Source organism: Rousettus aegyptiacus, unplaced genomic scaffold (genome assembly GCF_014176215.1).
Source record: "Rousettus aegyptiacus isolate mRouAeg1 unplaced genomic scaffold, mRouAeg1.p scaffold_m13_p_3, whole genome shotgun sequence".
Classification (NCBI taxonomy): domain Eukaryota; kingdom Metazoa; phylum Chordata; class Mammalia; order Chiroptera; family Pteropodidae; genus Rousettus; species Rousettus aegyptiacus.
The window spans coordinates 46,222,745-46,242,419 of record NW_023416306.1 but is presented as its reverse complement, the minus strand read 5'-3'; the positions used below and the strand labels follow the sequence as shown (position 1 = coordinate 46,242,419).

Below are 19,675 nucleotides of genomic sequence, written 5' to 3'. Positions count from 1 at the left end.
GTAAAAGGAAATGTTTAAAATATGTCTAATTTTGAACAATTCTGTGGCTTGAGATACTTTCTTGTTCAGTCCTCTGGATTAGAAGTCTTCTGCACACAGAACTAGAGAAGAGCAAGGGGTCTCTCCTGTCAATGTATATAGATCAGGAAACAGAATAAAGATGAGTGGGCTGTGCAATGTCCCAGGAGGAAGCCGGGACTGAAAGGCAGTTGGTCTCCCTGTCTACAGCGCACAGTGTCCTTCCTCCAGCTTCGCCACTAGCTCACTGGGGCTGCCTGCTTGCTGCTCCTACCTCTAACAGTTAACCACACAACGATACCTGGATCACCTGTAAGCTTTTAAATATATAAAGATTTACTATAAAGTGCTTTACATTGGAATATGTACATTTTATATGTTTATCATTAAAATGTAAATATGTATATTAAATATTATAGTTTTGTAAACATATATTAAAGGTAGAACTTTAAATATAAACGATATTTAAATAGAAAGTAGTGCCATAAAACATGTAGCTGCCTAAATGGGATTCCCTGGCACTCTGAGAACGAGAAGATAACCACCATACCAACGTTTCAAGTGTCTTCTCTTTCAGGTTTCACTGCGGTCCACCATGAAGGACCATGGGGAGGTTTGCGTGTCATCCTGGGAGGTTGCCCAGGCCCACTCATTCGGTGGTGGCCTCAGTCCAGAGCCTGTGCCCGTGGCTGCCATTACCTCCTCCTTCTGGATGACGCTGATCCGCGTCTTGATGTAGGGGAAGGCGTGCATGGTGGTCAGGATCGTGTTCCGCCGGTGCTGCTCGTGCAGCTCTCCCCGCGGCCGGCCCTCCAGGGTGAAGGGGGTGGTGTACATGAACCTCCGCAGATTGAAATTCTTCTCAAAGTAGGTTACCCTGTCTTTCATCTCATACTCATCAAAGTAAGGCTCCACAAAAGTGATTTGTATGTAGGCCTGAGGGGGAAAAGGTTGGAGAAGGAGGAGATGAGCTATATTGCAAACAACCACCCAGGACGCACCGGAGGGGCATGCTGGAACCAGCAGAGCAGCACCGCCCCGCTGAGTTCACAGAAGCCACAGAAGCAGAGCGCATCAGGCATCAGGCGAGGCTTCAGCCATCAGCCATAGCTCCTCTCCATCCGCGGGGAGAGGGAGGAGAGGGCAGTGTGACGTCCGGCCCACGAGTGGCCCTGTCTGTGGATCCAACCGAAACTTGGTAAGAAAGTTTCCAAACTGCTATTCAGAAGACACAAACCATCCTTTTCAGGACAAACTTTCCTCTTCAGAACAAACTTTTCTTTTCAGAACCACCATGACCACTGCACATTTGGTAGAATGGCCAAACTAAAGACAACTGACACCACCCAATGCTGACAAGGATGGAGAGCAGCTGGAACTTTCATTCACTGATGGTGGGAATGCAAAATGATACAGTCACTTTATGAAGCAGGTTGGCAATTTCTTACACAGTTAAATCGCATTGACCATATAACTCCCCCTCTGATTGTGTGCCCAAGAGAAATGAAAATTTATGTTCACTAAAAACCTGTACACAAACGTCAATAGCAGCATTATTCATAACAGACAAAAAGTAGAAACGACCCAAATGTCCTTTAAGTGGGGAATGGATAAACAAATGGTGGTACATTGGTACAACGGAATACTACTCAGCAATAAAAAGGAACAAACTACTACAGCGTGGATAAATTTCAAGTGCATTGAGCTAAGTGAAAGAAGCCAGACTCAAAAGGCTGTACAATTCCATATATTTACTGTAGGAATCCATTTATATGACATTCTGGAAAAGGTAAAACTGCAGAGATAATAAAGAACAGTAACTGTCAGGGACTGAAAGTGGAGAGAGGAAATGGCTACAGAAGGGCACGGGAAAGTCCTGTGGGTTGATGGAATTCTTCTATATTTTGATTATGGTGGTGGTTACATGTGTTTGTCAAAACTCAGAGAACTGAAGAGCAAGAGTGAATTTTACCACGTGTACCTCATTAAAAGTGCGCGTGCGCGCACACACACACACACACACACACACACACACACAGTGAATAAGGGCACTTATTATGAAAAAAGCCCTCCTAAAAAAAAAATAATAACAATGGCCATAGACTCTGCATCACCCACTGAAATGGAAGGGTGAGTTTACTGACCTCAGACCATAAATCATTATTTAGTGTGATGAAATCTGGTTATAATTCTGAGTTTGGATTCTTATTTAAACCTTTTACAACCTACTTTGGGCATTTTAAAAGAGAAAAAGGGCACCTCATGTCGGGAATGTCACCGGTGACTCTACATCACATGTCCAGGCACACAGCCAATCCTAACTTTGAAAGACCTTAAACATTTCTGTCTGAAGCTTAGCTCAGGTCCTACTAGTAATTGCTTTGAGCCTAAACTAGGGAATGTGTCTGAAGTAAGCAAATCTTCTGAAATATGCAGAAAAACAAATTATTAAATTTGGCCAATTCCTTGCATCATCATCTTAATATCTGGAAGACAGAACTGAGACAGGAATTTGGACTCTTCATTTTACAGACCTGCCAGATGGCAACTGTTCCTCTGTCCCCCAGCCCTTAATAATACCTTGAACTTGCATTATTTCCAGCCGCTTAGAAAACTCCTTCATTAACATATTTGTCTGTGAGGTGGGCTGAGCATCATTCTGTGGTATAATAAAAAATTTATCTAGTCTTTGTTTGTTTCCTGGCACAGAGCTTCAAAAACCCTTAGAATTTCAAACTGAGTGATAGGAGTGTCTTTTTTATTCTAATGAGGTGACTCTTCTTGCATGGTGAGTCTCTAGATAGCTTCAGGAGAGGGCTGGTCACCCACAAGACCAACCATATGATTAGAAGGTTGAGAAGTGGGCCAGCTAGACCTCCACTGAGGGAAGGGGGCTGGAGACAGAGTTCAATAATATAGTTGATGATGACTTAATCAATCATGCCTACTCGAATCGGTTAAACTCTGGACACCAGGGCTCAGGAGAGCTTCCTGGTTGGTGAACATACTGACTTGCCAGGAGGGTGACATGCCTGGATTCCACAAGGAGAGGGTATGGAAGCTTTGGGCTCCTTCCCAGACTTGCCCTGTGTACCCTTCATCATAAAACTGTACTTGTCAGTATAGCACTTTTCTGAGTTCTGTGTTATTCTAGTGAATTATCTAATCCGAGGGATAGATAATAGATAATTCTAGGAACTCCCAAATTTGTGACCATCTGGTCAGAAATGTGGGTCGCCTGGGGGACCAACTTGAGGCTGGTGCCTAAAGTAAGGGCAGTCTTGAGGAGGATGTAGTCTGTAACTTGTGGTGTGTGACACTAACTCCCGTGGTGAGTGTCAGAACTATACTGCAGTCCACCCACTTGGGGGTGAGAGAGGATACACCCTGGTGTGAGAAGTGAGGAAACTGAAGTCCAAACCCTTTGCATCACTCCCTCAAGAGCAGAGTGACCCTGCATTTGCCCGGAAGGAATATCTGCAGCCTGAAGAAGGTGCCACTAAATGCTGTCAGCGAAAAGGTTGTGTGTTTTTAACATGTTTTAAATTGAGTGTAAAAATTGTATAGAAAGGCAGTGAGGAGCTGTGATTAGTTTAGGGGCATGGTTTTGAGGATGACAGACTCTAAGTTTGGGTACTGGTTTCAGCACTGGAATGATGATAAAAAGTTGCTTAACTTTTCCATAGCTCAGTTTTCTTATCTGTAAGAAATAACACATACTTCAAAGGGCTGTTGGAGGGTAAAATAAAGTGGTATGTGTAAAGGGTCTGATGCAGTGGCAGGCACACAGTTTGCATTTAACAAATGGTACCTCTTATGGTTCCTGCCTTTCAGTATGGTTTCTTTAAGATCTAACCAAATAGTAGTTGAACCCTAAACAGGAAAATTTGGCTGCACTGAAATGACTTGGAGATACCAACAGCAGAGGTCATTTTATATTCTTGGAGTAAAACAAAGAAAATAAGAGCCTGATGGTTCCCTTCCCTTCCCTTCCCTTCCCTTCCCTTCCCTTCCCTCCCTTCCTTCCCTTCCCTTCCCTCCCCTTCCCTTCCCTTCGCCTCCCTCCCAAAGGCCGGGGAAAATCCCTTCCCTCCCTCCCTCCCTTGGGCTAAAACCCATTCCCTTCAGCTTCCTCCCTTCCCTCGGCTTCCTTCCCTTCCCTTCCCTCCCTTCCCTTGACTTCCTTGGCCACTTGTCCCGAACCCTAGTCACCTTGCCCTCCCTTAATCAGCGTTCCGTTGCCCTACCTGCCTTCCTTCTTCCCTTCCCTGTCTTCCTTACCTTGCCCTTCACTTCCCTTCCGTGCCTTCCTTCCCTTCCTTCCCTTCCCTTCCCTTCCCTTCCCTTCCCTTCCCTTCCCTTCCCTTCCCTTCCCTTCCTTCCTTTTTTGCAAATTTCCTCATACCTTGTTAGGGTCCAACTTGGTTTTGTCCACAGGAGCAGAGTCTTTTATTACTTCCACAAATTCTGCACCAAAACATTGACCGTAAAATCCCTGGGCAAGAGAAATCAATAGGTTATAAAGGTTATTTTAATATAATACAATTCTTTGTCTCTCAGAAATAGAATAAGGTTGGAACAAATATAAAGGAGAATTTGCTCATTGATTACTAAAAGTATCTCTGATCTAATGAGGCAAGTTCGGCATTTCTTGAGACAAAAATAAAAACATAAGGAAATCCAGCATCACAAACTGATACATGCTTCCCTACGGTATGTATGCTTCACCCCTATTTCAACCAGTATCATCACATTTTCTGAAGCAATGCCAGGGGTATGATACTATTTCCTTCTTGCCGTTTGTACCCTAGGAACTTGGAGGTCACCAGGCTTTCCATAATGCAACAAACCACAGTGCACACAAAGACAAAATATATACTTCTAGTCCTAAGTTGGGGAAATATATTAAGAAACCAAGTATTTTGGGGTCAATTGCTAGTTCTCAAGAGCTCAATGACTTTGGGCAAGTCAACCACCGCTCTGGGCCATACCTTCTTTGAGTCAAGTAAAGATTAAAGTCCCTTGTAGTATTTGGCATAGATAGATGGTATAAGAAGAAATTTGGCAACCAAAGTGTTTTAGGTTTTACAGCCATAAAAGGGCATAAACTCAAAGCAATAGCAAGAAAGTATAAGGCATGAATGTCTGGTTAAAAGTTGTCAGCAGCTCGGGGGTCCCAGTTACTCATCCTGAGAGGGTTTTGTTTTGGGGGCACTCCTTGACTTTCCTCCTCAGTTCTTAGTGTTTGACACTTTCAATCTCTACTTTTTTTTTTTCACTTTCTCTATGTTGTTTCCCTTTTTCTCCAGCCTTTCTTCCAGGAACTTGCTGTTCTCTTCTGCTACATTATAGATCAAATGTAAACAGCAGATGGGACTTGGGGCTGCCAGCCCAGGGGGTTGGGACACTGACTCTAATTATTCAAAGAGGGGTGCTCTTTAGATAAGCAGGAAAAGCTCACTGTGCCACAGCCCAGGGCATGGCTACTGTGAGAATCTCTGTGTCGGAAGCTGGATGCATTTACCAGTGACGACAAAGGGATGGCCACAGCATTTTTTAGGAGTAATTTAGTAATTTGGCCAGATTACTTCAAAGTCAAAGTAATAATCTTCAAGTTGAAAAACTATTTTTAAAATTTGAAAAGGGTTATAAAAAAGTACACAACATTGATTAAATTTTGGGTACTCATTAAAATAAATATTCCCAATATAAATTTAAAAACTTTGACAAGCATACACAGAATCTTAAGAGACAACTATCCAAATCCTGCTTTATCTCATGATCTCACCTAATACCTTCATACTATATATGCAATGTGTAAAAAATCATATATAGATCAATGAGGAATCCATAACTCTTTGGTTTTTTTTTTTTTTTTTTTTTTTTTTTTTGCAAGAACCCATTCTAACTCAAGAATACTTAAGTTATACAATGTCAAGCACACATTCACTTTTCTTACCTCTAGTCTATGAGAGATCTCAGGTAGCTTGGTAATTGCAGGCTCTTTGTAAACAAATTGTTGCTCATCCAAATCCCCAAATTTGGATCCATAGAAACCAACTCGGAAGTAGGTTCCAAACATTCTCTTATGACCCTGATGAGCAAAATAAGGAAACCTCTCTTTAGTTATGTAATTCAGGCGGGTCCATTGTGTTGCAAAGGACAGGAGTCTTATTGTTGTGTTATGAAGCATTTTGTCCCTATGGCAAATGTGCGCAGAAATAACTCCCTTAAAAAACTTTAATGTTCATGGAATAAACTTTGGAAATAATAATAAAAGAAATCCCATGAAAGGTTTCCAGACCTTCTTTTAAGTGAGTTTAAAAAATTCTCCTATTTCCTGGTTGTGAAGTAATTCAAGCTGCCTTCTTTCACAGCCTGAATTCTGGTCCTCTGGTCTATTCGCAGGCCTTTTCCAGTTGGTAGGTGAGAGCTACAGTAATGAGGTGCTCCCTCATTACTCCCCAGAGAGGAAGGAGGGCTAAGCATCTCTGGGACAGGGTCACCTGCTGACAGGTAACAGGACCTGTTGGCCAGGGTCCCCGCTACCTTGGTAATGATGCTGTCAAAGGCCTTTTGCAGCTTGTCATGAGTGGAGGTCAGCTTCCGGAAGTCCCGATGCGCTTCCAGGATGGGGATGACCAGCTTGTAGACTTCGTTAACTGTCTCATATAATCCTCCCTAGGAAAGAGAGGAAAATAAAAGAGAACTTTAAAAGAGCAACCAGAGTTCAGTACGCACTAGAGAATGCGTTTATAACTGACGCCACAGTATCTTAGAGAGCAGGAGTGACGTCTGAGCACCTTTGGGGTAGCTGTAGCAGTCACATTGAATTAGACACATGTTAAATGGTCTTATATGGTGATGTTAAGTGGGGGAAAAGGGTTTTCACAGAGAAGAAACACAGGACCAGAGATTGGCAGCAGAGAGCAAGAGCACTTCTGAAAGTCAGCTTTAGCATATTTAAATGTCATCAGGAGTCCCCTGTTGCCAGATGTTCAATGTATACCTGAAAGAATTTCAGGTAAAATAGGAGTACATTGGACTTTTTTCTGAATCTTGAGAAGAAAGTGGGAAAAAAAAGGGAAGACAGTTAAAACAATAATTAAAATACATAGAGGTTGTAGGGTAGAAACTTGGAATTGAAAAGTAGAAAGGAAAGAAAAATATAAGGATGAAATAAAACTGGACTAGCTAAATATAGTAAAGTATTAAATACTTACTTGGTTTAAGATTTGAGGGAGGAGGGATATTATTCAAATGAAAATGGACAAGAGACTCCCCTGCCCTGATTCTCAATGACTTAAAATATACATATGTTTTCTCTAATTAGGAGTGTTTAGACCCAGATTAGGTTGATGAGGGATGTCTCAGTAGTTTCTCTGAGTTGGTCCCGGTCTGTGACGATCCTGAGGATGATGACTCAGTTGTTAGGAAGGAAGATGTTGCTTATCTATTTCTTCCCTCTCCTCCCAGTAGCTCTACCCCAACACTGTTCTCTACGAGAGGGAAGACGAGGGAGTGAGAACATGCCTCATCATTTATTGTGTAACCCCGAGCAAGCCATTTCACCTCCCCATGGCTTAGTTTCCACCCCCATTAAAAGGAAATGGTATTGCGATACTGCTGCCTGGTCAATGAGCATGCAGTAAAAACCAGACTATTACAGTGATGAAAGCCTTCTCACTTCCCTTGAGAGCTGATGCAATTTGCATCCATCAAAGTCCTCCTGGCCATCCCCTGCCATGCATATGCCTGCATGTGTCATCATGCAGTGGGACTGGCTTGACTGTTAAGACTGGCATTCATAGCATTGAGAGTTCAGCTTGAACGCAGAGGCCAGGCCCCAGGACCCACTGTGTGGACTCACCGTACTGAACAGCTCTGCGGCCTGCTCCAGGAGGCCTACCAGGCCACTCTCGGTGAAGTACCGGCCTGAGCACACACCATCCTCATCAGGTGAGAGGGTGTCGTCGGAGACTGCAGACTCCTCCAGCACGTTGGAAGAAATATTCTGCAAGAGATCACAGTATGAGCCTTGAGGACAGGGGAACCGGACTGTCGGGAGCCATTTTGAGACATGTTGGTAGCCATTAAGAGACACTGAAGAAATCATGTAGCTGATAGCCATGGAGCAGCTGCTGAGACTGCTTAAACAATGGTACTAGGAAGCAGGGTGGGGAGTTAAACATTACTGACCCTGGAGGGGAGGTTTGCCTCCTAAAGAAATCCTTTTAAGATAGTGGAATGTTTTACAGCCCAGAAAAGGATGTTTGTACCCTGAGGGAAGGATGGATAGGAACTTATGTAAATGCCAGCATTCCTATGGTATTGTACTCTGTGCTTTACTATTGTATCCAAAAACTTATATAAAGGCTATGCTAAATAAACTTGGGGCTGCAGCAGTGACTGTATGCCCTCCCGAAGGCTTTCCTGTCTTCTTTTTTCTGAGGCTTCATCCCCCCCTTTTAGGTGCTGTTCGATCTCTGCAGTTGGGCTCTGGCACCGGACGATAAAAGACGCCACGGGAACCTAAAAGTGTAGGGATGAGGAAGCCAAGCTCAAAGACCCACAGTGAGCCTCTGATTATACAGGCCTGTAAATCCAATAGGGAGAGACTCTGACTGCCACATGGTCTGAAAGGACACACTGAGCAAGTGGTCTGCAAAACCCACACATTATTTTTCTTTTTAACTATTAGGAGATATATAAAGGATACCTACTGCAATGTAATAACAGTTGAGTTACTTTAGTGGAATGACCCTAAGGGACACCCAGTGAGGATTATGGTTTGTGAAAGGTAAAGGCCAGATAACAGCTGACTATATGCCTTGTTTTGCCAGCTGAGTAAACCTCTAACTTTTGGGGGTGTTTTCTTGAAAAATGTTGCTACTACTGACTTGATTTTTAGGTGAACATTGATAATATTATATGACAATAGCAAATAAGAATGTCTTCTTTATGGAAATTTTCATGGTGACATACCAGTTATTCCTTTTTCCCCCCCAAACATTTTGTTCCTTTTGACATCGTTTTTCTTTACATTAACTATAGAGTTTAAAGTCTCTAGCAGAAAATGCAGTGATCAGGCTGGGGCTAGAGTGAATGGCTGAGAAACCCAGGGCACAAAATCTAGGGAGGCACTTGCTCTCAGGGCTGTGTAAGTGCTGAGTGTGCTTGACCCTGACAGTGAGTACTTCCTTAAATTCTGTGCCTTACACGCCTCATTTGCCTCACCCCAGCTCCGGCCTTGGCAGTGACTCTCATACTCTTGACAGATCAAGAGTCATTTTCTTCAACCTGTCTCACAGCGGTGGAAGAAATGTATACGGAGCACAGAAGAAATGGGAAACCTTTCTAGCTTAAGAAATTGCAAGCGGACAGGACACATGCCACTCTTCTTATTCTCACACTCATGACAGGCATGACTAATCAATTATAGCATTTTTCCCCCTGAAGCTTGGATATAATCTCAAAACTCTTCTCAGTGTAGTACTCTAGTCAACTATACTATCAATGGACCAGAGTTGTCTTTTGAAGTAAAATCTGTCTGCCTCCCAGTTTGGCTAGCAAGATTAAATGCATCGACCTTAGCAATCAAGGAAAAGAGAGTTGTCACAGTCCTATGTTTTCATATACAATATTGTAATGCAGTTTTATGAATATAGGATCTTTTGTGGCCAGTCCTTCTCCCAAATCTGGTCTTTCTATTATGATGTTTCTGAACTGGAGATGACAAAAGGCTCAAGAGATTCAGCTGAAAGGATTGGATTCCAAAAAACAAGTGCTATTAGAATTGAATGTAATTTTCTATATGTAGAGAAACAGATTTGAAGTTATGTAGCCTTATTAGCTGTAGTCAGAGGAAAAAAGATTCTGGGCAGATTTTCCTTGCTTCAGAATTAGGAGGTAAAAGTAACAGCAGCATCTGAGAATGTATCCAAATCTACATTTGTGGAATAAATATTGTACTCTGGGGCATAAAATTTCAATGACCGCATTTCCTTGGAATTCAGTGGCCTCAAAGTTATTTTCTTTGTACAGATTTATTCATCTCCAGTTTGTAATTCTTTTCCAAAAATTCTATTTTATTGGAGAAGAACAAGGTTGAAAACTAAAGGACAGAGCATTTAAGAAATCAACACTGGACATCTATTGTTAATGCTGCCAGAATTCCTTCATCTTTCTATAAAGTAAAGCCTCCTGGGGAACCATCCGTAACTCCAGGTGTGGACTTTGACTCTGGTCCAGCCAATTCCATTTCTCTGGCCATTATGACTGGTTCAGGCATGAGTGCATTACCCCATCAGAGCCAATAAGACACACTGAGACTTTCTCAGCAACTGCTAGAAATGAGGCATCTCTCTATTCTCCCAGACTTGAACCTGGGATGATGTAAGCCTATATGTTCCTCAGTAAGTGTAGGAAGCCTGTGAAGAATGAAGCCAATATAACAGAAAGCAAAGACAGAAAGTGGTGATACTCTGAGGTCTGACGATATTGCTTGGGCCCTTAAGTCTAGTTTGGTAGATGGTACTCCGGGCTCACCTCCCACGAGTAAGCTGATAAAGCCATTTTTACCGTCAGCCACTCAGGGTTAGGTGCTCTGTCCCTTGCAAGCATGTATTTCCACATGGACTTGGTATGCCTCATTTGAGAAAAAACATAATTAGCTCATAAAGATCAACATAATTTGGCTTCTCTTCTGTAGCCGAGAACCCCGAACATACTATGTTTATGTGTATCATGAAGACCTAACACTTCATGGTTCCTTCTGCCTTCCCCTTCCCCTTCCTTATCCTTCTGAGCTTTCCTTGACCTCTAGGCTAGGTCACATTATAAATACTCAGCATCTTGTGCCTTTGTATTACAGCATTTATCATAATTGCAATTGAATAAGAGGTGAAATAGTTATATGAATTTGCCATTCCTGGCTAGACTGTTAAAGTTCATGAGGAGAGATTAAGTGCTTAATAATTATCATCTAAAAGAATGAATGAATAGATAAAGATATATGAAAAAAATAGAGCTATTACGCTATACTCTCATGTAGAGACAATGTGGAGTTTTTCTGTCGATTCTAAAATAACTATTCTATCTCATCTTGGCATGACTCACTATAAGCAAATCAGTTGAATTCTAGGTGAAATTAGAATAGTAAGGCTTACTAAACACGAAAGACAATAAAACGTCATTATCTCAGTGATAAATATCAAATTAAATATAGTAACTGGAGAAAAGGCATAAAAGAATAATAAGAAATAGTTCTGTAATGAAACAAGAAAAGAGGACTATACAATTCAACATTAAGTGATAAACTAAAAGTTTTCTGGGAATTGAAAGACTAGCACTTATAACATTTATCCTTGATAATATCAAATGGTCTAAATAAATTTGATGAAAGAAGCAGATACATCTAATATTATCTTTATAACTTTCTTTACTTTTAAATGATTCCAAACCAATGTGATATTTTTATGCTTTTGGGATGAGAATTTAATTTTTGGCTTTTATAACAAATATTTCTGAGTTGAAAATAAAATTTATTTGCTGAAAATGAAAAAATAGGATATTTTTGTTATTGAAGACTGCAAGAAAAGAAGAGTTAATAATATGAGGCAATACCCAGGTTGACAATATTCTAGGAAATCAGAAGCTCCTGGCCACACCAGCAACAGTTTCAGCAACATATTTTCTAAGCCTATGCAAGTTACTTTGAATTATTTTCTCTTTTTGGTTCACACAGCATCACAAAATTGTGTTGGAATATAATAATGAGAACAAAACTTTTTATAAAAGCAGTCATGATTTTAAAAAACTCAAACAAAAATAATATAAACGCTTATAAATGACTGTGAGTCTGGCTTGAAAAGGAAGGGCTCAACTACTGTATTATATTGTTCATAGATTCAGAGTTGATTGGTCATTCCTACAGATTATGTCTCTTTAAAAAAAGTACTCATAACATTTTTATTTTTCCAAGGGCTGCATTAAACTATTTAGTAAAAACAGTCCAAGTGGCCACTGAGCATCCTAGCCTAAACCAATATTCAGGACTGGCAAACAATTTCTCTTTGCTAAGCATGTGTAATATTATCCTAAGGAAGTATTGATTCAGTCCCTTTTTTCCTTCTAGGCTAATTTGCTTCTTTCTTGATCTTTGGATTACAGAATGGGATACTACAGAGTTGGGGAGTGTCATAAAGCAACGAGCTATGAGAGAAATCATTTAATTTTTGGCTTTTATAACAAATGTTTAGAAAATATTCTCATGGTGGTCAGTATACTGTGCCAACTACAGAGAAAGTCTTTGAGAAAGAATTTAAATAACCTTAGAAAAGCTGCTCTCTCAGTTTTTTCATCTGTAGAATAGGAGTAATATCTCCCCTATCTGCCTGCTTCACTGATAGATGTGAAGGTCAAATAAAATCACAACTGTGAAAGTACTCGGGAATGTCTAAAATGCCTACTGACCCTACATTTATTGTGAATAATACTTAAGAAAAAAAAACAACAACAAGATAAAGCAATCAGAAATGTAGTACACTGAAGCAGGCTTTTCAACACTGACACTATTGACATTTGGGGCCAGGTAATTCTTTGTGTTGGGAGCTGTCCTATGCGCTGTAGTGTGTTTAGCAGCATCCCTGGCTTATATACCTATTAGATGCCAGTAGCACCCATCCTCCCATCCCCAGTTGCAACAACCAAAAATGTCTCCATGTATTGTGAAATGCCCTCTAGACTGGGTGGCAAAATTGCCCACAGTTGAGAGCTACTGCTCTAAAGGAAAAGCTGAACTTGCCCCACACCTGAAAGCTGACGCTGCCCACGGGCAGGTAGCTGTGGTCCTCCAGCATGCTCAGATACTCAGCTACTAAGGCAGCCGCGTGCACTAGGCACATGGCGGCCTCTGTGTAGCACTTCTTCTTGGTGTGTTTCTCTGCCATGTTCTGGAGCCAGGTCAGCCGCAGATCAGGAGATGTTTGGTAACTCTTGGCAATTCTGAGGACAGAGTAAGAAAGTTTCAGAAAGACAACTGGTAAATGAGAGTGTTTTTCTTCTGCGTATGGCCACTTTTTCTTCTAAGAATTTCTTTCCCTAAGAGTTTTACCTACACATTCAGAATGTGAGAGAAAAGGCCAATATTTATCAGTCCAGCTGTTTTCATTCCAAGTCTGATATGTTCTGGACCCCAAGAAATGGCATTTAATTAAAACTTTATGGGAAAACAAAGACTTGATAAAATGATATCTGTTTTAATGAATCTCACACAATTTTCTTCCTTCACTTTCTTTAAAAATAACAGAAGACAAAAGTACTACCTTCTTATTTCATCATAGCAGAACAATTTTGCCCCTGTAAGTAGTTTCTCCTGAACAAGGACTATTAAGGAAAAGTTTTAAACTAGAGTAAAATATGAGTTTTAAATAAAATTGCATATGTATATCTGAATATGATTATAAAAAACTATATATGGTGCTGGGAAAACTGGAAAGCCACCTGCAAAAGAATGAAACTAGACTGTTGTCTATCTCCACACAACAAAATTAACTCAAAATGGATTAAGGACCTGAATATAAGACCTGAAACAATAAAACACATGTAAGAAAACATAGGAACTAAATTCAAGGATCTTAGACTTAAAGAGGATTTCATTAATTGGACCTCAAAAGCAAGGGAAGTAAAAGCAAAAATAAGTGAATGAGACTACATCAAACTAAAAAGCTTCCGCTCAGCAAAAGAAATCGTCAACAAGGTAAAGAGAGAACCATCCGAATGGGAAAATATATTTGCAAGCAACACCTCTGATAAGGGCCTAATATCCAAAATGTACGAGAACTCATACAACTCAATAACAACAACAACAACACAAATGATACAGTCAAGAAATGGGCAGAGGACTTGAACAGAACCTACTACCTAGAGGACAGATGGCCAACAAATATTTGAAAAGATGCTCCACATTGCTAGCTATTAGGGAAATGCAAATCAAAACCACAATGAAAGACCATCTTACACCTGTTAGAATAGCTATAATCAACAAGACAAGTAATAACAAATGTTGGAGAGGATGTGGAGAAAAAGGAACTCTCATACACTGCTGGTGGGACTGCAAATGGTACAAACACTATGAAAAACAGTAGGGAGTTTCCTCAAAAAAACTAAGAATTGTTCTGCATATGATCCAGCAATCCCTCTACTGGGTATTTACCCCAAAGACTTGAAAACTCATATCCAAAAAGATATTTACATACCGATGTTCATAGCAGCATTATTCACAGTGGCCAGGACATGGAAGCAACCAAAGTGACCTACAATAGATGATTGGCTAAAGAAGCTGTGGTACATGTATACCACGGAATATTACTCAGCCATAAGAAGAGATGAAATATTGCTGTTTGCGACAACATGGATGGACCGTGAGATAATCACGCTAAGCGAAATAAGCCAGACAGAAAAAGTTGAAAACCACATGATATCGCTTACATGTGGAATATAAACCTAAAAGCAACAAATGAACAGGACAAACAAACAGAGACTCATGGACATGAACTATCGACTAGTGGTTACCAGAGAGTAGGAGGTAGGGGAGGAGGGGGTAGGTAGATGCATTAAAGGGGTTCAAATATAGGGGGGTGGGGGGATGAAGTGAGTAAAGGGGATCAAAAATATGGTAGCTGAAGGAAATTGGACTTTGGGTGATGAACACACAATAGAATATACAGATGTGAAAATATAATGTACACCTGAAAATTATATAATTATATTAACCAATGTTATCCCGATAAACTTAATTTTTAAAAAGTTAAAAATATACAATATAGGACATTTATATAATTTGGATAGTTCTCTCATTCTATGGTAGGCAGAAGATAGTGCTATAAAATATTTTACCATAATTAGGGAGATCTTTCTGATAACTTGTACATGAATCAACTTACTCTGAATGATTAATTTCTACCAATTTCTATATACAGTTTTGGAAATCATCCAAAACAGTATGCCCACATAGCTTGTAATAATTACAGTAATAAGAATGCCACAGTGACAGACCCTAGACCCTTAAGTGACACCCTTTTGATTTTACCTGTACATGAGATCCATGAGCATCTCAGGATCTTCCTGAAATTCTCTCATTTTCACAGTGTCATATAAGATGCTATTCAGATTGCAGAGCAGTTCCTCCACCTGCAAAAAAGTGTACACCCGCAAATAATCTTGGCTTTGTAGTTCATGGTAATGAGTTAGGATTGCATTGAAAGTGCAAGGGGGCAGTATGAATAGGCTTCTCTAAGAGAGTAGAGATTGTGGGTGGAGGGGAGTCTAGACTGGATCCTCTATGGCCTTCATCTTTGCAGGTCCAGGTGCTTCTGAGGCCCAGATGTGAGTTGGCCTTTGGGATCCATGATTTAGTTCTGACTCCTTACACTATTTTCCCTCTCGATTATCTTTTTTGTTTAAATTAGTTTGAACTAGTTTCAGTTATTTGCAACTTCGAAAGGCCTAAACTATAATACAGAACATCAGAAGTTTTCATACCAAGTGGGAGGAAGCTTAAGACCTCAACTTAGGTTCCACATTATATATATATATATATATATATATATACACACACACACACACACACACATTATATATATACACATTATATATATATAATGTATATATATAATGTGTATATATATAATGTAAGATATATTATTATGTATTTATGTATTTATAATGTAAGATAATTTATATATTATGTAATATATATGCTATATACAAATATATAATATATAACTATATATTTTATATATAGTTTATGTGTGTATACATATACATACGTATATACACAGATATGCATGCATACACAAGTTTATAATTGGTTGATTCCCAACCCATGCGTGATACAAGGCATGTTCTTAATCTACCTGGACAGGGAAAAGAGTGGTCTGCATGCCTTTGTCCTCTTCTGCATAGGCTAAAATTGTCCTCAAGGATCTTCTCAGGTGCTCTTCATTAAAGTCTGGTGCTTTGCCCACCAAAGATGCCAGAGACATGGTTACTTGCATTTTTACTCTTGCAAAGTTCTGCATCAGGAAAAAGATGGAACAAATGAGAGGCACTCAGCTGGCGGATAACTGAAGGCAGTAGAGCCAGACAGCAATAACTCTCCAATGTTTCTTTTTCCCAGTCTCAATCATCTTCTTTTCTCTCAATGAAATGTCAGCTATACTTTGCACAAGATTCATATTGCTGTTTAAATGGTTTAAATGGATACTGTTCTGACATAAATCTGTCAACTCTCTTTAAATTTTTACTGAGGCCTGGGCAGCCTCTATGCTGCCAGGCTGGAAAGTTCCTACAAAGTAGGGTCACAGGACGTCTCCTTCTGTGCCAAGATTCTTCTTCTTGAGACTTTACTTAAATTGCAGAGAAATAAAATCTCCATTGGCAGGATTTCTGAGATTTTGGACTCTGTGTAGACAATAACTTTCTGTTTCTCCTTTCCTTCCAGGACCAAGCAGAAATATGGCTACCTTAAAGGCCCTCGAGAAATGTCCTAAAGACTTTAAAAAAGTTGTGCCTAATATATTCTGAGGACCCTGCCCTTCATTCATGAGCCAAATTTATCTTTTAATATCACTTGAGCATGTTCATTAACATGACCACAAATGTAAATTCCAAAAGAACATACCCAAATCTAGACAAACAAAAGCAAAAGTTAACTCTGCTGCAATAAAACCGAACTCCAAAGGCTAAGCTTCAATTAAAACTCAGGTATAGATGGTACAGATCATTTTAAATGTTCTTCCAAAGTCAATCAGAATTTAGAAACAGAACAAACTCTTCTGAGTTCTTAACCTGCCTGTTGTATTTTTCCCCACAGCTGGCAACTCTTAATCTACAAACATTTATTCATTTTTTTTATTGAAATATGCATGTGGTAACCACTGCATTCATCAGTCTTCATAGTCACTTTTGGAAGCAAATTCAAACAAAAGCTGCTGTCTGTGGACATATTTAATTGTTTCCTTCACACAGGACAGAAGTAAATTGCAATCCTGTACACTTTTCCTCAACTGATGCTTGCATTGATGTCTCTACTGATTCTGGGTCACCCAGCTGGTTTAAGTTCTTACACTGGTGGCTCCAAAACTGAATCTCATGAGGAGGTAGAGGGTGGCACAGGCTTGGCTCCGGGTGACGTCCATGCTGCTGCTGCAGTGGTGCAGCACGCGCTGACACAGGTCTGCACACTGCTCCACCTCCTCCTCAAACAGCAAGTCGCCGAACTGGGAGAGACACAAGGGACCATTAGGCATTGCGTAGCACTTTCATATGCTTTCTGGACTGGATGCTTGTCGAAATATGCACATATCTGCTTGGACAAGCAAAAAGCCTAGAGGAGTTAGTGCACTGCTCCATAAAGATAATGAGCTGCTTGAGTCAGAAGATGAATTGAAGCAATGGAGTAGCCTTAAGATTTAATTGTGAACTGTATAACTAAGATCAGGGCTGGATAATTAATTGCCAGGTTACATTCACTGGCAGTGTCACAGCTCTGAAGAAATTATCCTGACTTTATTGGGTCCCCTGGAAATTACTGGTGACTAAGAAAGAGAAAGGGGAGGGCAGAATTGCACTTTCTAAATGTAAAAGATTCCACGTAGAAGGCACCAACTGAGATTTCCAATAAAGGGGGAGAAAGTAAACTGCATTAGACCATTTTCCCTAAGGAATATCTAAATTCTTCAGGGGCTATGATGAATTTATTTCTAAACTATCTGTCATTTTATGACATGATATTTTACAAGAATCACTATAAGGGGTCATGTATAGGACTTTAATCTCACTAATATTCAGTATTCACGAAAAAGAATGAAAGGCAAAGTTGTTTGGGTGATTTGTGTTCTCATGTCTCCAGTGAGTGGCCATTCCAAACTGCTAGAGTTCATCTTGCTTTTCCAGTGTGAGAGCCCTGTTTTTCCTCTCCACGGTGAATTTTTGCAGAATTAGTGCATCTGCTCTCTTCCTAGGGAGACATAAGACCTTTACCACAATGTCACTTAATACGGTACTCTGGTTTTGGTGCAGCTAAAGGGAGAAGTGTGAAGCTAGATGAGACTCTTAACTCTTAATTAAGAGTATTAAAACAAGCATTCTGTGTTTACCTTGGCAATGAGAGCACGGAGTGTTGCAAAGCAGTGAGTCAGGTAGGTGGTGCTCTGATCACAGCTCAGAGAATTCACCAGGACCCTTAGAACACCTCCCAGCAGGTTGTCTTTACAATCCAGAGCGGAGCTTGCCTGGGGAAACAGAAGAATAGCATCACTGAATCCCTGTGCGGTGCCAGTGAAGCAAGGCATGAAGACACAAGCAGACACTTCTGACAATTAGCACGGGGATGCTGAAGTTCCATCTCTCTCTGTCTAAGATCTTAAAGGGTTTGGTAAAGCACCACCCATTACCACAAGAGCTGAAGACCTATTTTCCAAATGACTTTATTCCAAAGCTTTCAGTCGATTTGGGATTTATGCCTAATTCTAGGCTGTTAAACTAAGTTACAAGGCACGTCTCCTCCAATCTGGGGCAATAGGTTTTCAGAATGTTCTTTCCTTGTATTCAAGGTACAGTTTTCCTTGCGAGCTTCAAAACACAATTGTGGCCTTCTCAGTACAATAGGGGCTGCTTGGTGGCAGTGATATTTCTAAATGGAAGCTTGTTTATGAGCTACAGTAACATCACCAAAGATAATGAAAAACAAGTTTTAGCTTTCTTTGAAAATTGCAAATACATTTTGAGGATAGGTGTTAAGTATATAGCACTCAAAGCAGTGTTGTATAAAAACATAATCAATGTGATGCTAAGTAGGTAAGTTATCAAAGCACCACATACTTTTTGTCATTTTTTTTTACAATAATTACCTTGATTTTAGACAACTTAAAAGTTGGATACCTACAGTGCCACTGTGTTTCAACATTTTGTTCTTCTAGCCCTAAAAAGCAATATTGGGTCTACTCTAATGAGTGATTTCTCACTGGAAACATGGAAGGACTCATTTCTCAGGTTAAGTAAAAACTCATCATCACCTAGATGTCTTGGGAATTTTGGAAATATTCACTTTGAAGATGAAATTAGTGTGATGAGTTGTGTTACTGCCAAGTTCACAGTGACGTTACACTTTTCTATAGCAGGGATGGCAAATTCATAGCACAAATGACTTCTCTTTGTTAATTTGTGTCCAAAACATACACAACTCATTCTTTTTTTTTTTTTTTTTTTTTTTTTACCTAATCCAGTCATAATTTTAACTACTTTACTGGACATTGACTATAATTCAGTTGGAGTTGACCTATCAAAAAGAACCTAGCTACCGTCCCTATTCTAGATACTGAACTAAAAGCCCACTACCCACATTATAAAGTTGATACAGTCAGGCAGATTGAACAATGAAAGTCAGTTTATGAAGCATCTAACTCTTTCCAAGTGAACAGCAAGTCAAAGAAGCCTGAAGAATGTTCATTATCTCCAGAAATTGTAAAGTGGACATAATTGTAAATAGCAAACTGCCTGACTTCATTTTTTAAAAAAAGGGATTTGGGGATCATGTTTATTTCTTTTTACAAGTTTCTATAAAGAATTCTTTATTATAAACTTCAGTAAACAA

The 19,675-nt window shown here is 39.9% G+C and overlaps 1 protein-coding gene across 5 annotated transcripts in view; it reads right to left on the bottom strand.

The window, feature by feature from the left end:
* DOCK8 (dedicator of cytokinesis 8) overlaps positions 1–19,675 on the bottom strand; it is a 197,879-nt gene that overhangs the window by 15,486 nt on the left and 162,718 nt on the right. For all 5 annotated transcript variants that reach the window (XM_036217987.1, XM_036217990.1, XM_036217988.1 and 2 more), the window contains 10 exons: positions 18,180–18,314; positions 17,148–17,300; positions 15,936–16,094; positions 15,110–15,210; positions 12,831–13,023; positions 7,889–8,032; positions 6,568–6,699; positions 5,978–6,112; positions 4,424–4,513; positions 718–954 (listed from right to left, as the gene is read on the bottom strand). In XM_036217987.1, coding sequence (XP_036073880.1) covers positions 718–954; positions 4,424–4,513; positions 5,978–6,112; positions 6,568–6,699; positions 7,889–8,032; positions 12,831–13,023; positions 15,110–15,210; positions 15,936–16,094; positions 17,148–17,300; positions 18,180–18,314 — 1,479 coding nt within the window. The remainder of the gene's footprint in view (positions 1–717; positions 955–4,423; positions 4,514–5,977; positions 6,113–6,567; positions 6,700–7,888; positions 8,033–12,830; positions 13,024–15,109; positions 15,211–15,935; positions 16,095–17,147; positions 17,301–18,179; positions 18,315–19,675) is intronic.